This window comes from Lepidochelys kempii, chromosome 24, assembly GCF_965140285.1.
Source record: "Lepidochelys kempii isolate rLepKem1 chromosome 24, rLepKem1.hap1, whole genome shotgun sequence".
In the NCBI taxonomy this organism is placed as follows: domain Eukaryota; kingdom Metazoa; phylum Chordata; order Testudines; family Cheloniidae; genus Lepidochelys; species Lepidochelys kempii.
The window spans coordinates 10,865,555-10,886,427 of NC_136403.1; the positions used below are offsets into that span (position 1 = coordinate 10,865,555).

Consider the following 20,873-nt stretch of genomic DNA (forward strand, 5'->3'; position numbering starts at 1 on the left):
GTGCTGCGGCTACGCAGGCAGGTTGGAGTGCTGCTGTGGCAGCGCTTTGACATTGGTAGTGAAGACACACCCTAAGTATAGAGCTCGCAGCCAATTGGGGTTTGTGTCCTGCTTCCAAACAGCCAGCCGCAAAGTGACTTCGTAGTCAATTCTTCTTCGAGGCCCATAGCTGGATAGAAATACCTTTCGGGGACGCGGGCTTTGCTCTCAAAACTAAATAACTTATTTTTACACGTTCATAATCTAATTTAACCCCCCCCCCCCCGGGGCCTCCCTCTGGGGCTCGAGCCAGGAGCGTCTGGCCCGCGTGTGACATGCGCGTTAAGCATTCAGGGGCCGGTTACACCCGCAGGGCACGCGCCAGGTCTGCTGCCCCTGGAAATCAGCGCGGGGGCTGCACCACCGTCGCCCCGGCCCCCGGGCAAACAGCGCTGACGCCGCCGCGGGGCTGGGGGCCCGCGAGACATGGAGCCGGGCTGGGCCACCTGCCTGCCGGGGTTAACGGGCGCGGCATCAAGCCCAGCGACCTGCCCGCGGCTCGCAGCGGGGCCTGAGCGGGGAGCGGAACCCAGGCGTCCCGGCTCCCAGCGCCTCCCGGCCCCGCTCCAGGGAGACGCGCAACGGGCGGGGACCGACCCCCGCGGCGGCCAGGAGCCCCGGCTGGGGGGTCGAACGGTCGCTGGGAGACGAGACCCCGCCCCGCGGGAGCGTAAGTAGGGCGGGGCACGTGCCTTGTGCGTCTGAGGTCACTTCCGGACCTTGGGGCGTGTCGGAATGGCGGCCTCTTTGTTGAGGTGACATCTAGGAGCGGGGGGAGCAATGGGGGCGGGGGAGGCTGGAGACCTGGAGAGAGTGAGGGGCGCCCGGGGCGGGGAGGCTGGAGACCTGGAGAGAGTGAGGGGCGCCCGGGGGGGCGGGGGAGGCTGGAGACCTGGAGAGAGTGAGGGGCGCTCGGGGGGGGCGGGGCGGGGAGGCTGGAGACCTGGAGAGAGTGAGGGGCGCTCGGGGGGGGCGGGGCGGGGAGGCTGGAGACCTGGAGAGAGTGAGGGGCGCCCGGGGGGGGCGGGGTGGGGAGGCTGGAGACCTGGAGAGAGTGGGGGGGCGGGGGAGGCTGGCGACCTGGAGAGAGTGAGGGGCGCCCGGGGGGGGTGGGGAGGCTGGAGACCTGGAGAGAGTGAGGGGCGCCCGGGGGGGGTGGGGAGGCTGGAGACCTGGAGAGAGTGAGGGGCGCCCGGGGGGGGGCGGGGAGGCTGGAGACCTGGAGAGAGTGGGGGGGCGGGGGAGGCTGGAGACCTGGAGAGAGTGGGGGGGCGGGGGAGGCTGGCGACCTGGAGAGAGTGAGGGGCGCCCGGGGGGGGTGGGGAGGCTGGAGACCTGGAGAGAGTGAGGGGCGCCCGGGGGGGGGCGGGGAGGCTGGAGACCTGGAGAGAGTGAGGGGCGCCCGGGGGGGGTGGGGAGGCTGGAGACCTGGAGAGAGTGAGGGGCGCCCGGGGGGGGCGGGGTGGGGAGGCTGGAGACCTGGAGAGAGTGAGGGGCGCTCGGGGGGGGCGGGGTGGGGAGGCTGGAGACCTGGAGAGAGTGAGGGGCGCTCGGGGGGGGCGGGGTGGGGAGGCTGGAGACCTGGAGAGAGTGAGGGGCGCTCGGGGGGGGCGGGGTGGGGAGGCTGGAGACCTGGAGAGAGTGAGGGGCGCTCGGGGGGGGCGGGGTGGGGAGGCTGGAGACCTGGAGAGAGTGAGGGGCGCTCGGGGGGGGCGGGGTGGGGAGGCTGGAGACCTGGAGAGAGTGAGGGGCGCTCGGGGGGGGCGGGGTGGGGAGGCTGGAGACCTGGAGAGAGTGAGGGGCGCTCGGGCGGGGGGAGGCTGGAGACCTGGAGAGAGTGAGGGGCGCCCGGGGGGGGCGGGGCGGGGAGGCTGGAGACCTGGAGAGAGTGAGGGGCGCTCGGGGGGGGCGGGGCGGGGAGGCTGGAGACCTGGAGAGAGTGGGGGGGCGGGGGAGGCTGGCGACCTGGAGAGAGTGAGGGGCGCCCGGGGGGGGGTGGGGAGGCTGGAGACCTGGAGAGAGTGAGGGGCGCCCGGGGGGGGCGGGGAGGCTGGAGACCTGGAGAGAGTGGGGGGGCGGGGGAGGCTGGCGACCTGGAGAGAGTGAGGGGCACCCGGGGGGGGCGGGGTGGGGAGGCTGGAGACCTGGAGATAGTGAGGGGCGCCCGGGGGGGCGGGGTGGGGAGGCTGGAGACCTGGAGAGAGTGAGGGGTGCCCGGGGGGGGCGGGGTGGGGAGGCTGGAGACCTGGAGAGAGTGAGGGGCGCTCGGGGGGCGATGCGATGTGGGGAGGGGGGAGAGGAAGGGGTGGCCTGGGGGAGATGGCGGGTGGGCCGGTGGCTGCCTGTGATGTGGCTGCGCTTCTACTGTTGGAGAGCTCGGGGCAGCGCTGGGAGCCTGCCCCTGGCTTCTCCCTGTCACCTACGGTGGTGCTGCACCTGGCCAAGTCAATGGCCTCCGTGACCTGCAGTGAAGCCTGACCAACTCCCGCTGCCATGGAGAGATTGTGATAGTCTTGTCTTAAAAACAGAGCCCTGGAAGGGCAGGGAATTCTGCAGTGTTAATAAGCAAAAGATCCTGAAGGTCCCTAAACAGCATCATCAGTTCCCCTCACTCGTGCGGCATAGGGAGGGCTCAGATAGACAGACATTTATGGTCACGTTGCACTGTCTAATGGATCTAAGCTGCCCATGCCTGGGTAGTCTGACCCTGCATCTTAGAACTGTGAGTCCGGGCTTGTGTCGACACAAACGTTGTGCAGCTTTAACTGTACTAGTGTAGGCAATGCGGTGTGAACTACCCCAGTGTGACACATTTATACCGGTGTAACTTATCCCCATACAGGAAGGGGAATAACTCATCCCCGTATAAAAGAGATAAGGTGGGTGAGATGATAACTTTTCCTGGACCAGCTCTACTGGTGAGAGAGAGGACCTTTGGAGTGTATAGAGAGCTCTTTTTCAGGCATCACCCACCTTGGTCCCAGGATATTAGGCAACACAGCTACAATAACCCAGTATAAGACATCTTTATATGAGTATAACTTCATCCCCACTAGGGGTTGGACCAGTATAATTATTTTGGCCTTTTTCATTGGTCATAAATTAGGAAAAAAAACAAATACCCAACAGTCCCTGCAAAAGACAAGCACTTTTCCTCATTCAGATCGCCTTTAAATGTATCACAGCATAGTAGTAACCAGCACAGGGTAGGTAGCTGAACAACAGGTATATCTGTGACTGGTTTCTCATTTATTGCCATTGCTGCAGTCACTGTGTGGCAGAATGATGACGTACCTTTGTCAGTGTCCTATGGAATGGGTAAAGCCCTACCAAATTCTTGGTCCATTTTGGTCAATTTTAGGGTCGTAGGATTTTAAAAATTGTAAATGTCATGATTTCAGATATTTAAATTTGAAATTTTATGGTGGTGTAACTGTAGGGGTCCTGCCCCTATAGGTGCTGTGTGTGTGTTTTTTTTTTCTTCAAAAGTTATTGGGGGGTCGTGGTATTGCCACCCTTACTTTTGCGCAGCTACTGGCAGTGGTGCTGCCTTCAGAGCTTGGTGGCTGGAGAGTGGCTGCTACTGGCTGGGAGTAGAAGTAAGGATGGAATGGTATGGTATGGCATAGCCACCTTACTTCTGTGCTGCTGCCTTCAGAGCTGGGCCCTTGGCCAGCAGCCGCCAATCTCCGGCTGCCTAGCTCTGAAGGCAGCAGCACAGAAATAAGCGTGGCAATACTGCGACCCCCCCCAACCCCCTTTTGGATCGGAACCCTCAGTTTGAGAAATGCTGGTCTCCCCCATGAAATCTGTGTAGTATAGAGTAAAAGTACATAAAAGACCAGATTTCATGGTCCATGACACGTTCTTCATGGCTGTGAATTTGGTATGGTCCTAGGAATGGGTTTTCGATGTTCGTATGGGTTCTAGTAGACAGGAGTTCTGGTTTTCTCTAACAGACAAAGGTTGATCTCACCGTAGTCTGTGGCTGTATCTCAATATGTTGCTGTTGAGTAAAGGAATATTGTGTCCAGTTTTGATGTCCCTGCTTGAGAAAGGCTGTTGAAAATTTGGAAAAAATTCAAAGAAGAGCCACAAGAGTGATCTGAGTGCTGGAAAGCTTGCCTTACAGTAGAAGACTAAAGGATTTTAGTCTGTTTAGTTTATTGGAGAGAAGGTTAAGAGGTGACTTGAGCATGGTCTAGAACTCTTCTTCAGCTATCACTCGATGCAATGATGATGTCTGCCAAAGGTGTTCATTGATGGGGTTTTTAAGTGGCTGAGGAGCCTGATTCGTGCCCTGCATATTTTCCCACAGAAGTGACAGGTGAAATCTTGGAGGAGATATAGTTGTTGCCTGGAGTGTTGTGCCCTTTCTTTCCTCCTTTGTCGCTTCTCTGTCTAATGAGCATGTCTGTTCTCAAAGTGGGCTGTGGCTTGGTGTATAGTTTGTTGCCTCTGTGTTCAAGTCCTCCCAGTTTGTTGGATCTATGTCTCCCTTTTTAAGGTGTACTTTCAGTATGTCCTTGAAGTTCTTCTGCTTCCCTCCATGATCCCTTCTTCTCTGGCTTAACTGAGAGAAGAGTAGTTGCTTTGGGAGACAAGTGTCAGGCATATGTACACAGTGACCAGCCCAGCAGAGTTGATGTTTCATGACCTGTGCTTCTATGCTGCTGATGTTGGCTGCAGAGAGAATGCTGATGTTAGTGTGTCGGTCTTTCCAGCTGATCCTGAGAATCCTCCTGAGGCAGTGCTGCTGGAACCACTCCATCTGCTTGAGATGTTGTTTGTAGGTTACCCAGGTCTCTGATCCATAGAGAAGGGTGGGGATGACAACTGCCTTGTAAACCAAGATCTTGGTACCTGTTTGTAGATCCCTATAATTGAAGACTCGTTTGAGTAGTCTTCCAAAGAATGTGCTAGCACAGCGGATCCTGTATTCAATTTCTGTGTCAATGCTGGCTGTTTGGGAGAAGTGGCTGCCAGGGTATGGAAAATGGTCCACTTTTTCCAGGGATTCTCTGCTAATGGTGATTTGTGGAGTACGAAGAGTAGTTTGTGCAGGTGAGGGCTGGTAGAATACCTTGGTTTTCCTGGTATTAAGAGAGAGACCCAAGCTGTAATAGGCATCTGCAAAAAGATTTAGGGTGCTTTGCAGGTCGGCCTCTGTGTCATCCTTCCACACACAATCATCTGCATACTGAATCAGTGATGCCAATTCTTGGGATCTTTAAATTTTGTTTGGAGACGTAGGAGTTTGAGGAGTTGGCCATTCATATGATACTCAATCCCGATTCCGTCAGGAAAGCCATCGCAGGTGAGACTCAGGATCATGGCAGGGTAAATGGAGAAGAGTATTGGAGCAATGACACAGCCTTGCTTGACACCAGTGCGAATGATGAATGGTTTGGTCTCTGAGCCGTTGCACAGAATGGTGGCAGTCATCCCATCATAGAGTAGTCTGATGGAAATAATTTTCTATGCACAGCCAAACCTACACAGCACCATCCATAGGGCAACATGATTGATAGAGTCAAAGGCCTTGGTTAGGTTGATGAATGCCATGAGTAGTTCCTGGTGTTGCTCTCTGCATTTCTCCTGAATCTGTCATGCCACAAAGATCATGTTGGTTGTGCCTCAGGATGGCTTGAAGCCACACTGTGGTTCGGGGAGGAGTTCCTCGGCAAGGGGGAGGAGGTGGTTTAATAGGATCCGGGCAAAGATCTGCCCTGTGACGGAGAGGAGGGCAATACCTCTGTAGTTCCTGTACAAAGATTTGTCCCCTTTCTTGAATATTGTAACAATGTTGGCATTAAAGTCATGTGGAATTTCTTCACAGGTCCAGATTTTGTCAAGGAATTGGCAAAGTTTGTGCTGGGGCATTGTTCTACCAGCTTTTAAAAACCTCAGCTGGGATGCTGTCTGGGCCTGGTGATTATTTTTATCTGGGTGATGGCATACTGTAATTCCTCAGAGGATGGGAAACTCTCTAACTTACTGACAATATCATTGACATTCAAGAGCACTGTGAATAGTATGTTTAAGTTGATCCCAGTGCATGTGCTGAAACTATAGGGTATTCCACTCATCGGCACCAAGACTGGTTTGACAAAAACAACAAGGAAATCGTAGCATTAATTCAGCAGAAAAGAAATGCATTCTGTAACTGGCAAAATGATTCCTCTAACCAACGAAAATATGAGGCCTATCATCTGCTCAAAGCCAAAGTCCAAAGGAGGCTACATGACATCAAAAACAGGTGGTGGCAAGAGAAGGTCCTCTGAGATCCAGGGTTTTGTAGACCAGGATGACATGAGAAGCTTCTTTCAAGCAACAAAAGCTCTATATGGGCCAAGCTCCAAAGGCCCAACCCCCTTACATTCCCAGGATGGCTCCACCCTCCTCAAGGACAATGCAGCAATCAAACAATGCTGGAAGGAGCACTTTGAGAGCCACTAAACTGTGAATCCATGGTCTCTGAAGACACCATTGAGTTCATTCCACAACACACAGCAGTGGAATACCTTGCTGATTCCCCCATCTTCTGAGGTCTATAACTACCAGTGCAGGGAGAAGATGTACTATTAGAGGGCTCTTTATTCTCCCTCTTGAGTTACTTATACACTTTTTCTTACTGCAATCGAGGTTAACAAAGGTGGTGTTTTTTTCTAGATATTTTCTTACCTTTTTTGTTTTAAAAGACAGTTTAGGCTTGGTGTGGTGTGGATGGAAAGAAACATGCTGGCTTGGGTGGAAAGCTTTCTGAGGTGTGCATAGATTCAATTCCGGTCACAGAAGCCACAGGCAGCTGTAAGTGAGCAGCCAAGGTCTGATTCATCATTTCCTTGCACTTTGCATAGTAGATTACACTCCTGTCATTCTGATTTTTTTTGGTGGCATTCTAAACTCACTGTGCAGCACTTTGAAACAATTCCACAAAGTGTAGGACAATGGTAAATTGGCCCCTGGATGTGCATAGACTAAGCCCAGACATTAAAGTAGAAGCAACTTGCCCATGCATGTATTTATTGTGACATTTGTGTTGGATTACATGGGTGCATTTTAATGTGCTCTCTGATGACTGTCTCTGTACATATGCTAAGGCTAACATACCCTCTTCCCCTGCTGATAAATACATTTTCTAACTGGCTTTCTGTCTGCATCCCCCAAAACTGTCGGATGCACTCCTAATTTTTTTTATCCATGGTACATATATGACCCCAATTATTGTAATGTCTGAGCACTTCACAATCTTTAATGTGTTTATCCTCAACCTCCTGTGAGGCAAGGTAGAGCTGTTATCCCCTTTATTCAGATGGGGACCTAAGGCACAGAAACTGCATGACTTGCCCAAGGTCATACAGGGAGTCTGTGGCAGAGTAGGGAATCCTGAATCCCTGCTTGCTTCCTAATGTCTGGATCCTCCTTCCTCCCCTCATTGCAGAATTGTCAGATTTGTTTAGCTGTGTTCCTTATTCAGTTTGCCTCCAGCTTACAGAAAAATCTTCCACTGACAGAAGTTGGAGAGAGATGAGGGGAGGAATCTGGCCATGCGGGAAGCCCCCAGCCTAAACGTGTGTTGTGGTAGTATTTGCTGTTGTCATTACCATAGCTCCGTAATGAAAGACACTGCAGACAACTGCATTGGGAACCGAGCATGGAGCAACCGTAAACTAGATTAACCCAGACAGTACTTATATTAATAGGGGGCAGTGAATTGATCTTGGGAGACAGGCGGTTCTGAATTGCTAATGCTGGCTCTGCCAGCTAACTCACAGTATGACCGTGGTCGAGTCATTGAACGAATGTGTGTTCTTTCCCTTCTTTGTTGTTTTATTTTGAATTGCAGGAAAGCGTAGGGGCCCCAGGCATGGACCGTGGCCCTGTTGTGCTAGGTGCTGTACAAACACAATAAAAAGAAGGTCCCTGCACTAAAGACTAAGTAAATTGTAAAATAAGGCTGATCCTCAGAGTGCAGAGCCGTCAACCCGGTCGTTTTGTATACTCGGTCTCTTTTTTTTTTTTTTTTTTTAAATCTGTTGTCTTCTGCCATCTGTGTAGACTGTGTCCAGGAGCCAGAGCTTCGATTTATGTAAATATTTATAGCTTAGTTGAGGTCAATGGAGCTATGATGCTCTGTTGAGGGTCTGGCCCCCAGGTGTTTTTACCGCTGTGTCCTCAGGTCTGCTGGCGGATGGTTAAAAATGCCAGTGCTGTGTTTACCAACTGGTGTTAATGAAACAGTGGGAGATTTCCTGAGATGCTGGAGCAGATGCAGTGTGCATGCATCTGAGGGTTAATTAATGTTTGTCAGTGTGCTGTAGATGAAAGTACAGAGTGTTGTTATACACTTAATTCTAATCATGTCACCAGGAAATGAAGTGCTGTCTTTTGTGCCTTGTCCTTGACAGTAACTGAGGAGAGAGAGTGGATGCTGTAGATTCCAACCCACATCTGCAAACTCTTGAGCTGTGGCTGGATTGGAGGCCTGGCTCTGCCCCTCTTGCTGGAGAAATGCCCTTGAATGTCAGTCACAATTACTGCAATTGATCTGTAGAGAATGGCTCCCACTGCTTTGAGGACCATAAAAACCTTATTTATCTCCCACCTCCAATGTTGATGTGCCTGAAATACTGTGTGCGTTGGGCCATGACATTGACCTGCCTTCTTGCTAACACTCAGAGAATAACCAATGGCAAGGGTGAAACAATATAATGAAAAAGAGCTTTTAGGAGGAAAGCTGGTGATCTCTTTATTTCAGAGGCTTGAAGAGTTGTAGTCTGAACCAGCTCTTTTCATACTGCTTGGCAGGCATGCCTTTCTGGGACATTTACCACCCAGTCCTGATAATTACTTCTCCTGAGGGTGAAGAATGGCGTGCATCAGCCTCGCTGTTAGTGCAGAGTACTGTTGATGCCTGTCTTATTAGCAAGGTATTACAGCTCAGTATGGTAATTACAGGGTATCATAAAGAGAGAACTCTTAGTTAAACTCTCCAAACTCTGCCCAACAGCTAGGCTCAGCGTTACAAGTGTTAAAAATAATTCCTCCTCTCCCAGATTCACTCTTAAAACATCAGGCATTGCACTGTGGTCTCCTCTGCTCCTGGTTATAAAAATGCCCCTGTATTGTGTGCATTTTCCCCTTTCTGTGTCTATCCGACATTCACAGAGCTCTTTCCGTCTTCTTTTTTGCAGACATGTGGGTCAGCGTTGCCTGTGGACTCGGCTCAGCCCCAGCCTTTCTATGCGACAGTGAGTTTTTGAGGTTTTATTGAGAGTAAAGGGATTAATTCCTTTCTCCCTAGGGGATCCCTTCTAAGACTTCACTGCGTGTGCACGTTCTACCTGCTTATTAATTCTGACCATTCCGATATCTGGCAGGTGCCATGTTTTGGCAGGGTATTTACTGTGTCATTACACGATAAATATGTGGCTAGTTAAATAACCTGCAGGTGTTTCTTTTGTGGGGTAATAATTGTGTCCTGGAATAAAATAAACTCCTGGGTGGAGGCTGGGGTGTGTTTTAGTCCTGGGCATTGTCTGTTATTGAATGCGTCAATGATGAATATGTACAGACACAGCTGGATTAGAATAGTGTAACTGGAATAAAAGCAGGCTCACTTTAGAAGGCGCTTTGGGATAGCATTGATCGGGATTTGCATGCCGCACAGGTGCACCAGTATGTTGCATCCCTGTGCTTTGCTCATCACTGCTGTCATTCTGTGTAAGCTGCAGTGCAGTGTACTCAGTAACTTTATACCTAACAAAGGTATGATTAACAGAAACCCTCCTGTGCTCCATGCAAGCTGCACAGCTGGGCTCGGTGGGAGGTGGGGGAAGCTGTTGTTTTTTGTTTTCTTTTTGCTAAATTGGGCTGTAAGAGTAATTGCTGAGTTATCTCAGGAACATGAAATTACAAGGTCTTTCTTTGGTACAATGTGCAATTACCATGGCAGTAAAGGGCAGATTGCATGGTATCAGCATTATATAATGTTATCAGATAGCTAATAGTCAGACTCGACTGTGGATGGTGCTTTTCAAGTTGGGAGAGCTAGGGAAATCAGTATGGAACTGAGCACAGCACTGTCTCGCCATCCTAAGTTTTATTATGAAATGCTTAGAGCTGCCTCTGACTCTCTCACCTCCTGTTTTTCGAGAGATCCATGCTGCATTACTGCAGTCGAGACCAGCAGAGGTGCTTGAGCTGGCAGCTTTTGTGAGGGGTTCTAGTTTGGAACTCTCCCTCCACCCACAAGTCCACCAGGGCCCAGTTTTGTTACCCTTCCAAACACATTGCGAAGCCTATCTTTCCCCTTTTGGTTAAGGCTGTTGAGGAGGGTGGGTTGACGTGGCTATATGTATGGGCACTCCTTGTTAAAGTTGTAATTTTGAAGTTGTGGGCTTGGTGCCCAGACCACTGGATGGCACCTATAGATGGATTTAGTAATTTTAATAAATAAATACTCCTCTGAGCAGGGAACGGAGGAGATGAGTTCATGTCAGTAGCCTGCTTCCCTGGCATCGCCATTCTCACTTATGGCCTCACTGCACCTTCCTTGGGCTTCATGCAGACCTGATGTCATGTTTATTCCGTCCTTTAGTTCTTTTTCTAGGTGCTGACTTGCAGGGCAGCTATGAGCTGGCCCCATTTTCAGAACTGTGCCCATGGTTCAGGTAACTTTCCTGTTTCAGGATAAAACTGCAAAGAGCAAAAAACTGCTCAGTGGAAGGGGCATTGTGTGTGGACTGTTTGACTTGTGCTGATGTGGAGATGGGTGAGCAGTGTCCCATGGGATGTACCAGTCCTGCAAGGTGAAATGCCCCTCTAGTGTTGCTCTGTGGACCTGGTACAGCCCTGCTTAGACAGTGATGTTCCACGGGCACAGGGTAACTCTGAGTCACTTAATTCTGTTGCTCTTCCTTTTACTTCTCTGATTTCCTGCCTCTCCTTTTGTTCCAGCGTGGTCCCCATGGGAACAGCAGCGAAGGAGGAGATGGCTCAATTTTGCGATAAAAACACCCAGTCAAACCGTCCCATGTCCCCTCATATCACCATCTACAAGTAAGAACTCCAGAGGCGTCTGCATCTCTGGGGGTTACATCCCAGAGTCTGGCAAAGAGCTTAACCCTCATCATCCTCCCCTTCATTGGAAAGAACTCTGTATGTTCCCTTTAGTCATCAGGGAGCACCTGCCTTGTGGTTAAGGAAGAGAAGTGGGAGACCTGGGTGTATTTCTAGCTCAGTCATAGACATTCTGAGACCTTGAGCAGCAGAGTGTTACTTTCCCACCTGTGACAGTTTCTTCATCTCTGCAATGGTAATAATGAAACTGCCCCACCTCAAGGGGTGGTGAGCCCTAGTTAATGTCTTCAGAACCCTCTGACGTCCTCGATGGAAGGCGCTAGACTGGGTCAAAGGATTATTCCCCCAAAAACCTTGAGTCCAAAGGGTGTTGGGGTGACCTGAGGCACAGGAAGGGATCATGTGAAGCCACCAGAGCACACCACCTCAGTGATCTGATTCTCTTGTGGTGAATTTCCTGTTGTGTTGGGATTTTTCTCATTTCTGTATATGTGTCTAGGAGCCTGAATCCTGGCCTGTCCCTCTGAATTGACGGCAGTGTTGCACTCTCCCCCCCATCCTCCCTCCTAGCAAACATGGGCTTTCTCCCTCCCAGGATTCCTGCCAGTGGGGTTTGTCATTCTTGAGCCACCCCTGCAAATTCCCCACCCATTTTCCTTTCCTTCTGGCTAGATTCCTTGAATAATTCTGACTGCAGAAATACACAGCCAGCAGCACAGAGCTGTCTGGGAACAGATCGGTCATGCCTCTGCCTCTGTGCCCCTTCTCAACAGGTTTATGTGAGTTCCCAGTGCCCAGCCAGTCCTTCATCCTCACATTACCTCAAGCCTCTCTCTAGAGAACCTCACCTCTAGCATGCTTCAGACACCCCAGATGTGTTGTTTGCATATCACCCACACTCGAGGAGTGGCTCATCTTTCTGACGAGGTCTATTGTTTTGCAGGTGGTCTCTGCCCATGTTGATGTCCATCGCCCACCGTGGCACTGGTGTTGCAATGAGTGCAGGTGTGTGATTCTCTGCCTCAGGTACCTTTGGGACTAGACGGGCTGTGGTCAGTATCAGTATAGAGAGCTTTAATTCGCAGTCACTAATTCTGATACAACTTGACTTTTATTCTGTTGATTACCTTCTCTCTCCTTGCCCTCAAGGCAAGGAGTTGGAGTGTCTCAGCTGTAGTTGCCATAGCTGGGATCTGTAATGGGCTGTACTGACTGCACAAATAAATACCCATTGCTCCTAATCTCATTTTTTTTCCTTCTGCAAGCTGTATCTTGCCACATACACTGGTAGAGCCCTGCGCGGATACACAATTTATATCCGCGGATATCTGCGGAGTTGCAGGGCTCTAGTGACGATGAGCGAGACCAGCAGGGACTTGGCCAGTGACTGGGTCAGGAACTGCAGCGGCGAAAGCAGCATGTTGAGCCACTGCTCCCAGAAGGCAGTTTCCAGCCCAGGCAGATCCTCTGGTGTGGCTGTACCGCCCCCAGCCCTGATCATTAGGGTAAGCACAAGGCTTACTGGCAGCTGTCCCTGGTCATGCTAGTGTGTGCAAGTGGCTTGCATGCTCCTGTCCCTTCCACCAGCAGTGTGGGTCTCCTGTCTGGGAGCATGCGAGCTGCTTGCACACACTAGTGGGACGAGGGATAGCTGCCGGTGGGACCAGGGATAGCTGCTGGTAAGCCTGGTGCCCACCCCAGTGGGCAGGGCTGGGGTGGTACAGCCTCCACCTTGGAGCTGCCCTGGCTGGTCGCTGGCTCCTGCAGGTAGCAGCCCGACATGCTGCTGCTTTCACTGCTGCAGTTCAGGGCCTGGTCACTGGCCATGGTCCTGCTGGTCTCGCTCGTTGTCGCTAGAGCCCTGCAGCTCCGCGGATATCCACTTTGTATCTGCGGATATAAACTGTGTATCTGTGCAAGGCCCTATACACCAGTGTCCAGACTCCTGTATGTTGTCAGACCCGGTGCCCTGCACATGTGTGCCATATGTAAGTAGTACCCTTCCTGGGAAAGTCAAGGAGGCAGCATTTTCTCTTGGTTAGAGCATGGGGGACTGGGAGTTGGAAAACCTGCATTCTGGTCTGAAATCTGCCACTCCCTTGCCTGAAATCGCAGAGCAAGTGACTTACCCTCCCAGGGCTTCACTTTTTGTCTGTGGGGACTGACTCACTCTTGTGGCTCTCACATGGGGTGCAATAGTTTAAATGCAAAGTGGTGTTCGCTTTCGCTTTGCCATGGCTTCCTGTTAAAGGGCCGCTGCCCCAAGCAAGAACCCCTGTCTGAGGAAGCCACTCATCAGGTATGAATTGAAAGAGCAAGTTCAGATTCAAATGGGTTTTCTAAGCTTTCTGCAGGTATTTATTATTTGTATTACTGTAGTGCCTTGGAGCCTTAGTCATGGATCAAGATCCTATTGGTGTAGGTCCTATATAGACATAGCAGCTGCCTCCCAGTTAGGGCCCCCTACAGAAACCCTGATAATGCACACTGGGTGGGGGAGTAGGAGGCACCAGGATTGGGGCCACTAAACCATGTCCAGACAGATAATTTGATCTTGTGCCATTTAACCAAAACACTAATGTTGAAACCTTAACCGTCTTTCTGACCCTCATTCTCCTAAGGCCTTTCCCTCTTTTTTTGTGACTCAGTACCAAATTTAACTCTGGTCTTTGTGGTGTGCTGCTGTGGGAGCAAAATGATCAGGAAGGAAAGGGAGAAAGTGAGGGGCTGATAAGGATAACTTCACCAGCCCTCCCCCTCTAACTCTTAAAGCTGGCCCTGGAACGTGGGGAATGTCTTTGGGGAGGCGCAACACCCGCCCCCCCCCCCACACACTTGATTTCCACAAGGTGGGTGGAATCTGAAATGAAATCCACAGCAAAGATGTGTCACAGGACCAGAAAACTCTGTTTTTGCCAGTGAGGGAGTTTAACTAAAGCTTATATAAAAATGGCACTAGAAACCTTGGTGCTGCTTCCAGATGGACTCATTAGACAGAGTTGCTTGTTTGAAGGGGATCTAGTGTAGGTTGGGCCTCAAGGCTTGAACTGACCATATGCTCCCTGCCTCCCTCTTGGCTTTCACTGAGTTAAACCCCAGAATTGCTAATCTGTGCAGCTAGGCATTATTGTCTCCCAGTAGAAAAGCTGAAGGTCCAGCCAGGTGCCAGATGTCAGCAGCATGAGCCGCAGAGTCTGAATTCAGTTACTGAAATGAGTTACAATGAGCACAGCAGTGTTTAATCTGATGTGAGTGCTTGCTGCAGATCACTCTGTTATATCAGCGCAATTTATCTCCTTGCTGGATCTTGTGAGCCCAGCGGGTTTATTCCGTAGTGCCCTTTGAGTTAGCCCATGTGCCCTTCTCTGTAATACTATACCAGGAAGAGTGACACCACTGTGCCAGGCAGAGAGGTGGTTTGTCAACATGGCCCAAGCCTTGCGGTCCCGTTGGTCATCCTCCGCAGCCCAAAGCTACTGACTTCCCAGAGGGCTGGGAAATGCCTGCCCTTCTGTGCGGGGTGCTTGGCCAGCAGCCAGTGTGCTATCGAACCTGCTAGTTGTTGTTCAAGCTCTCAGAGTTGCCATTGCCTGTAAAAGAGGATTTATTACTCACTTGCAAAACGAGCCCTCCATTGACCTCTGCCATGGGAGCAGCAAGAGGCCTTCTCCCCAGGCTTTTAGAATCCAAAGGGTAACCCCACACTGGCTGCACTGTCTCACCAGACAGATGTGCAGCCAACAAAATGGAACGGAGCAGGGAGCTCTGCTTTCACTGGCCAGGCCAGCAATTACATGAGCACTTGATTCCTGCAAAAAGAAAAGGAGTACTTGTGGCACCTTAGAGACTAACCAATTTATTTGAGCATGAGCTTTCGTGAGCTACAGCTCACTTCATCGGAGCTGTAGCTCACGAAAGCTCATGCTCAAATAAATTAGTTAGTCTCTAAGGTGCCACAAGTACTCCTTTTCTTTTTGCGAATACAGACTAACACGGCTGTTACTCTGAAACCTGTCTTGATTCCTGCACTGTCTCAAGGCAAACACAGAGGCCGTTGAAACCACGAATGGCTGAGCTGGGAAGCAGCGAGTTGGCTTAGAGGCACTGGCACTGCTGCTGATAGAGCTGCATAAGCCCGCGTACCAGAGGAGAGCAGTCGGGCTCCACTGAGTCACGGCTTGGCTAGCTCTTCTCTCTTTCATCACTCCCGTTCTTTTGGCAGCACCATCTGTAAAAAGCCTCTTGGCCTAGAAATGACAGAAGCTGCCACCACTTCTCCAGCTAGGATGCTCACTTACGTCAAGCCGTCTCTTTGTGTGCCAGCCTCTTCACTGATGTCCGCACGTGCCATTGGGCGGCTGGGCCTGGCTCCTGCTAAACTGTCTGTTTGGTTAGTGATTGGCGAGTGCATATTTTTGTCCTATTTTGGACTCTAGAGGACTTTCTGGTGGAGCTCCTCTCTTACAGTTCAGACCTTGAGGGGATCCTCTGAAACTTGCATTCCCAGATAGTTTGGCTTATGCTCTAAGGCCCCGATTCTGCAAATGCTTGAGCGTGTCACTGTGCTCTGAGGAATAGTCACTGGGGGCCACTTGCATGAGTCTGGTTACTCCCATACTTCAGTGTTGGCAGGACTGGGGCCAACAGTAAGGTTCTTAATAGCCTTGTTGACTTCAGGGGGTAATACTGTGGTAACAAAGTGACCTCACACCTTATATTCTGTTACTATTTATTTAGCAAAGCTGAGACTGTGACTGGAATTGTTCTTAAAGGCGTAAGTGTGTCAGAGCAAAAAGTGACCTCTCCTGCAATAATCACCTAAAAGTAACTCTCCTTCCATCTCCTCACTATGACATGCAGAATTGAAGGCCGCTCCCTGTGGGAGTTGTGCTGTACTGATACAGAGGAACCAGGAGAGTGGGAGAAGGAAGTTGGCTCATTTTGTGGAGAGTTAGCACTGGCTTTTCAGGCCTCAGGAATAGGAGTCCCTGGCTCTCAGCTGGGAAGTGCTGATTCTCTTGCAGAGCTTTCTCTTTCCTGACTTTCTCTTTCCTAACACTGGCAGCTGGTTTGACTTGTGGGTTCTTTCTTTTCCAGGGGTGTCTCTCTTTGGTCTGGCTGCCTTGATTCTCCCGGAACAGTTCCCCTATTACTTGGCATTTGTGAAGTCACTCAGCCTGGGGCCTGCTCTTATCTACTCTGCTAAGTTTGCCTTGGCTTTCCCCCTCACCTACCACACCTGGAACGGAATCCGACACCTTGTGAGTAGCCTTGATGGAGCTGCATGTATGTGTCTGTCTAAGGTGCAGGGGTTTGGGTGGGTATCTGGGGTAATACTTTCAGAAGTGCCTAAGTCCCATTTCCCAATGTGACTTAAGTCACTTTGGCACTCCTGAAAGTGTAACCTTTTGTTTAATATCCCCAGCTTGTAATGTCATTGTCCTGTGATGATGTGAGATCTTCCAAAATGACTGTTTTTCAGTGTCAATATCAGCTCACAATAGCCATGTTCTATTATATAGTAATATTATATTACATCTGTCTGTGATCTATTTTAGTCCCTTTATAGAAACCAGCCCTTAATATTTTCCCTGGGCTGAAACTTGGAAAACCGTCTCAGTGAAGGAGAACTTTGCAGATTTAAAAAACAGCTGAAGAGAATATTGGCTCCGCAATGTAGGAACAAGATGTGCTGCAGATAACGATTGTCTTGTGTTTCTGTAACTTCAAATATGTTTAGTTTTACAAAATCAAAATTGCAGAGGCAGCTGGCTCATAGTGTGACCTGATCCCTTCTGCTTTAGGGGAAGTGTGGCAAGTGTGGCTTCAGCACTTCAAACATGGATTTGTGCTGCACACGTTGGGTGCCCACTGTGTTCTCATCTTGGTGGCATAAGTATTGATTCCCAGAGTTTGTATCTTGCTTCTGGTATTACCAGATGCTTATGATGAAAGAAACGCATCATGCACCTGGCAGAGCTGTCCCTGTAGTGATCAGTGGCACCCTGAGGAGTGAGGTGAGGGGGCTTTGTAAATCCCGCAGCTGGAGAGACTGGTTGACTCTGGTATGGCTGACACTCCTGCAAACATTGTTCAGTTTGCAGCCTGCCAAGAATTCCAGATCAGATCTGCGAACATGAGGCCTGGCCCAGGGCTCCAGCATTGATCCAGCTGGCTGAGCCCCATTTGCTCATGGACTTGCTGTCAACCAAATAGAACAAGCCTTAACAATCATCTCATTAGGGCCTTTGAGTCAAATGTGGGTTGAAAGACTGTAACTGTGTATTTACATAAAAAAGGCAATGAAATGGCCTCCAAATCCATGTTAAAATAACTAGCAGTGCTGACAGCTGGCCAGGCTGATGGCTACATTGCACAAATGTGGGTCAGGGAACGGTTAATGCTTACATTGTTAGGTGTTGCATTTCCTTGAATAAATTGCAGTGCTGTGGTGGGGGGATTTGGGGGTGTGTGCATGTGCGTGCGTGTGCGTGCATGCACTCTGGTCGCTCCACTGCTGGAGAGCTGGTTATTGTTGTGCCTGGGCCTACATTCAGCCCTGTTATCACAGCACTAGCAACATAAACCAAAAACGCTGCCAGCTTAGGCTGAAATTTCCAGCTCTCTCCACCCTTAACTTAGACTTTTAGTGCATTGGTACATATTCTGATCACCTGATAGCACCTGTATGTGATACGGAGCAGTCCTACATTGGCCAGGGCTAGCAGCAGACTGAATGACCAACTAGGTCCATGTCTGACACTGTGGTGATTGACTCAGACCCCGTGTACAGAGGCACAATCAGAGAGATATTAAGACGATGAGGAAAATGACTCCTGAATGCTGCGTTCCCTGTCTTTGAGGGGATGGGGCTGACTGCATGGGTGGCTGGGTTAGGTGCAGTGCTGCTCTCTGGTAAGATTCCCCACTGGAGAAGGGAGATGCCTCCTGTGACTGATTTTGGCTCTCCTGTGGAGCTCCTTGGCGTAATACTGAGTGGGGTCAGGAAGTTCCCATGTACAGAGGGACAGCTGAGGCACGGAGTGACTATTACATCCAGTGTTTTCTGGAGTGTGGACTAACTGTGGTTGCTCACTCTGAGACATCTGGGGCCTGATTTTTCCAGTGGTGTCTCCATTAGATTTTCGTTTAGAGCTGAGGCTACCTCACACCTTTGAAAACCAGGACATTCTTGGGTTGATCACCCAGCATCAGTGGATGCTTAGAAAGTTTAGGCCTAAGTAACTAGCACAAACTCATACAGGTAGTCAGTGGCAGAACTGGGAACAGACAAGATGGTCTGCCTTGTCTGTTGCTGCCTGCCACCTCAGTGCATTACTGATGGCTAAGGCTAAGTTTTAGTCGGGTATTTTAAAGTCATGGGCAGTAAACAAAAATTCACAGCCAGTGACTTTTACTAAAAATACCCGTGACTAAAACTTGGATGGGGAGGGGGCTTCCCAGGGGCCCAGCGAGTGCTGGGGTAGTGCGGGTGGCGGAGCCCTGCCTGCTGCCTCTGCTGCCCCTGCAGCTCCCATTGGCCACGGTTCCCCGCCAATGGGAACTGCGAAGCCAGTGCTCTGGGCGGAGGCCTCGCACAGAACTGCCTGGCCATACCTCTGCCTAGCAGCTGAGCGTGGGGGATGTCGCAGCTTCCGGGGAGCCCCCCAGGTAAGCGCCACCCAGAGCCTGTCACATGCCCCAACCCCCTGCCCTGTCCCACACCCAAACTCTTCTGGTGCTGCAGGGGTCAGTGGCCTGAGACTGCCCCAGCAGCGGCTGGTGCGGCTGGCGCAGGAGCTGCCTGAGCTGCCCCTGAGCCAGGTGCACCAGCCGCTGCAGAAGTCACAAAGGTCACGGAAAGCCACGGAATCCGTGACCTCTGTGACAAACTCGCAGACTTGCTGATCGCCAGTCAGAAACCAGCTGGAACCAGCTTCGCTGGGACAGGGTTTGTCATTTGTGTGATGAATGAGTCACTGTAGCTAACTCCACAGGGCATTATCAAAGGTTGTTCATTTCTGTTGGGTCATCTAGGCCATTCCCAGGATGATCCTGGGCAGCAGCATCTCTAATGCTCTGTCCAGTCTAAGTGCTGGGGCTCGCACTGCCCCTGTGCGCAGCCTGCACCCTTCACCCTAGAGACTCCTACAGATCTTGTCATAGGCTCAACTGCCCCTTCCTCACTTGGGCAGTTCTGAACACCCGACTGCAAATGGGAGGGAGTGCAGAGAACACACTACTCCAAGTGGGATCTCGACAGCTCCATAGTCAGAGGGGCTGTTCCCTTCTCTGGCTTGTTCTTTGCATATTTTCTGCAATGCACTGATGGCCCTGGCTTTGGAGGCCTGGCATGCCTGGGGTTCGGTTGCAGACTGTGTGAGTGCCCCCGTGTGATGCCCTGATTCTTTGCTGAGTGTGTCTCTGTTCTCTTTGTCTCTAGATGTGGGACATGGGAAAAGGATTTAAGATTCCCCAAGTCTACCAGTCTGGAGTCCTGGTCCTGGTCTTGACCCTGCTTTCCTCTGCTGGACTCGCAGCCATGTGAAGGCGCCTCCCTCCTGAAGGCCCTCCCTTCTCCTACAAGGATTTGATTCATCTGGTGATCTGGTCCAGACAGAGCTCAGTGTGTATATGGGGGGAGGGCAGGAGGGACTAGAGACTCCTAGATAACTAAATTGTTGAGGCAAGATGGTGCTTTCCCTCTTTGTAAAGCATGTGAATGATCAGAGTTTGCTTATCACTAGCCCTGAGTGATGTGCTGTCTCCAGCTATCCTAGCCCAGCGAGATCTCAGAACACCCTTCCAGAATGCCACCAGCAGGAGTCCCAGTCCAGGATGTTCAAGACTCTAGGTAGCCACAAGCAGCTGGTAACTGACAGCTGATTCACAGTTGATTCTTATCCACCTAGAGCATGCTCAGAGGAGCTGCCTTTCTTAATTAATTGCTGTTCTTTCAAACTAACTCTGGTTCACTTGCTTTCTGCTCTGCCCTGAAGCTTGAGACAATACTGGCACTGTGTGCCCCCTCACTGGGCCTGAGGGGGGTTGGGGGAGGAGATGTGAGTGCCTCTAGCCTAGTGTATGTGTGTAGGCTCACATAAAAGACAACTCTCCCCATTCATGCTGGCGCTGGGTCTAGGGCAAGCACAGACTGAGCCGCCGACGCCAGCGCCCATGATGCTAGCAAGGGGAATAAGGAATTTGACGCTGTCCTGGGTAAAATGCCTAATTGCTGGAATCTGGCTTTCTGCTGCAGTCAGCATCCTGTGGGCTTTACAGTGGGGAGAGGGGCAGCCTGTAGTGGGCCCAGTGCTTGGGGGCTGGGCATGTTGAGTTCAAAGCGCTCTGTGCAGCAGCTCACAACTCTTCCAGCAGATGAAGGATAAGCACCCGTATATTTTTGGAGTCTTCAATCAAATGTGTTTTTTTTTTCCCCTCTGAAAATAAATCTGTTCTTTGAACCTTTTGGATGACTGCCAGTGCCACGGTCTCCCTCTCACTGTGCACTGTCACTCCGGCACGTGTGTTTGTAACAGACCCACCCTTCCTGGTAAAGCAGGCTTGCTCTTTCACACCGCACGCTGGCAGCTGAGGAGTTGTTACAGATTTTCAAATGAGCTGCCACTTCGGCTTTTCAATAGACTCTAATGAAACATCTGAAATCTGAACAGACATATGGAGTATTTACCCTGAGAAGATGGCGAATGTCGTGTTCTCTTCAGAGAAGCAGTGCAGAGGTGTGTGAT

The 20,873-nt window shown here is 50.9% G+C and overlaps 1 protein-coding gene across 2 annotated transcripts; it reads left to right on the forward strand.

The window, feature by feature from the left end:
• The first annotated feature begins 681 nt into the window (after positions 1-681).
• SDHC (succinate dehydrogenase complex subunit C) lies at positions 682-20,593 on the forward strand. Of its 2 annotated transcripts, none has more exons than XM_073323634.1 (6): positions 682-709; positions 9,237-9,293; positions 11,002-11,103; positions 12,068-12,129; positions 16,222-16,385; positions 19,568-20,593. In XM_073323634.1, exons 2-6 carry the CDS (start codon positions 9,286-9,288, stop codon positions 19,670-19,672), a joined length of 441 nt encoding a protein of 146 aa, XP_073179735.1. In that variant the 5' UTR covers positions 682-709; positions 9,237-9,285; the 3' UTR covers positions 19,673-20,593. The 2 variants fall into 2 exon arrangements, with proteins under 2 accessions (XP_073179735.1, XP_073179734.1); XM_073323633.1 differs by lacking the exon at positions 682-709 and adding an exon at positions 721-794.
• Positions 20,594-20,873: the final 280 nt, after the last annotated feature.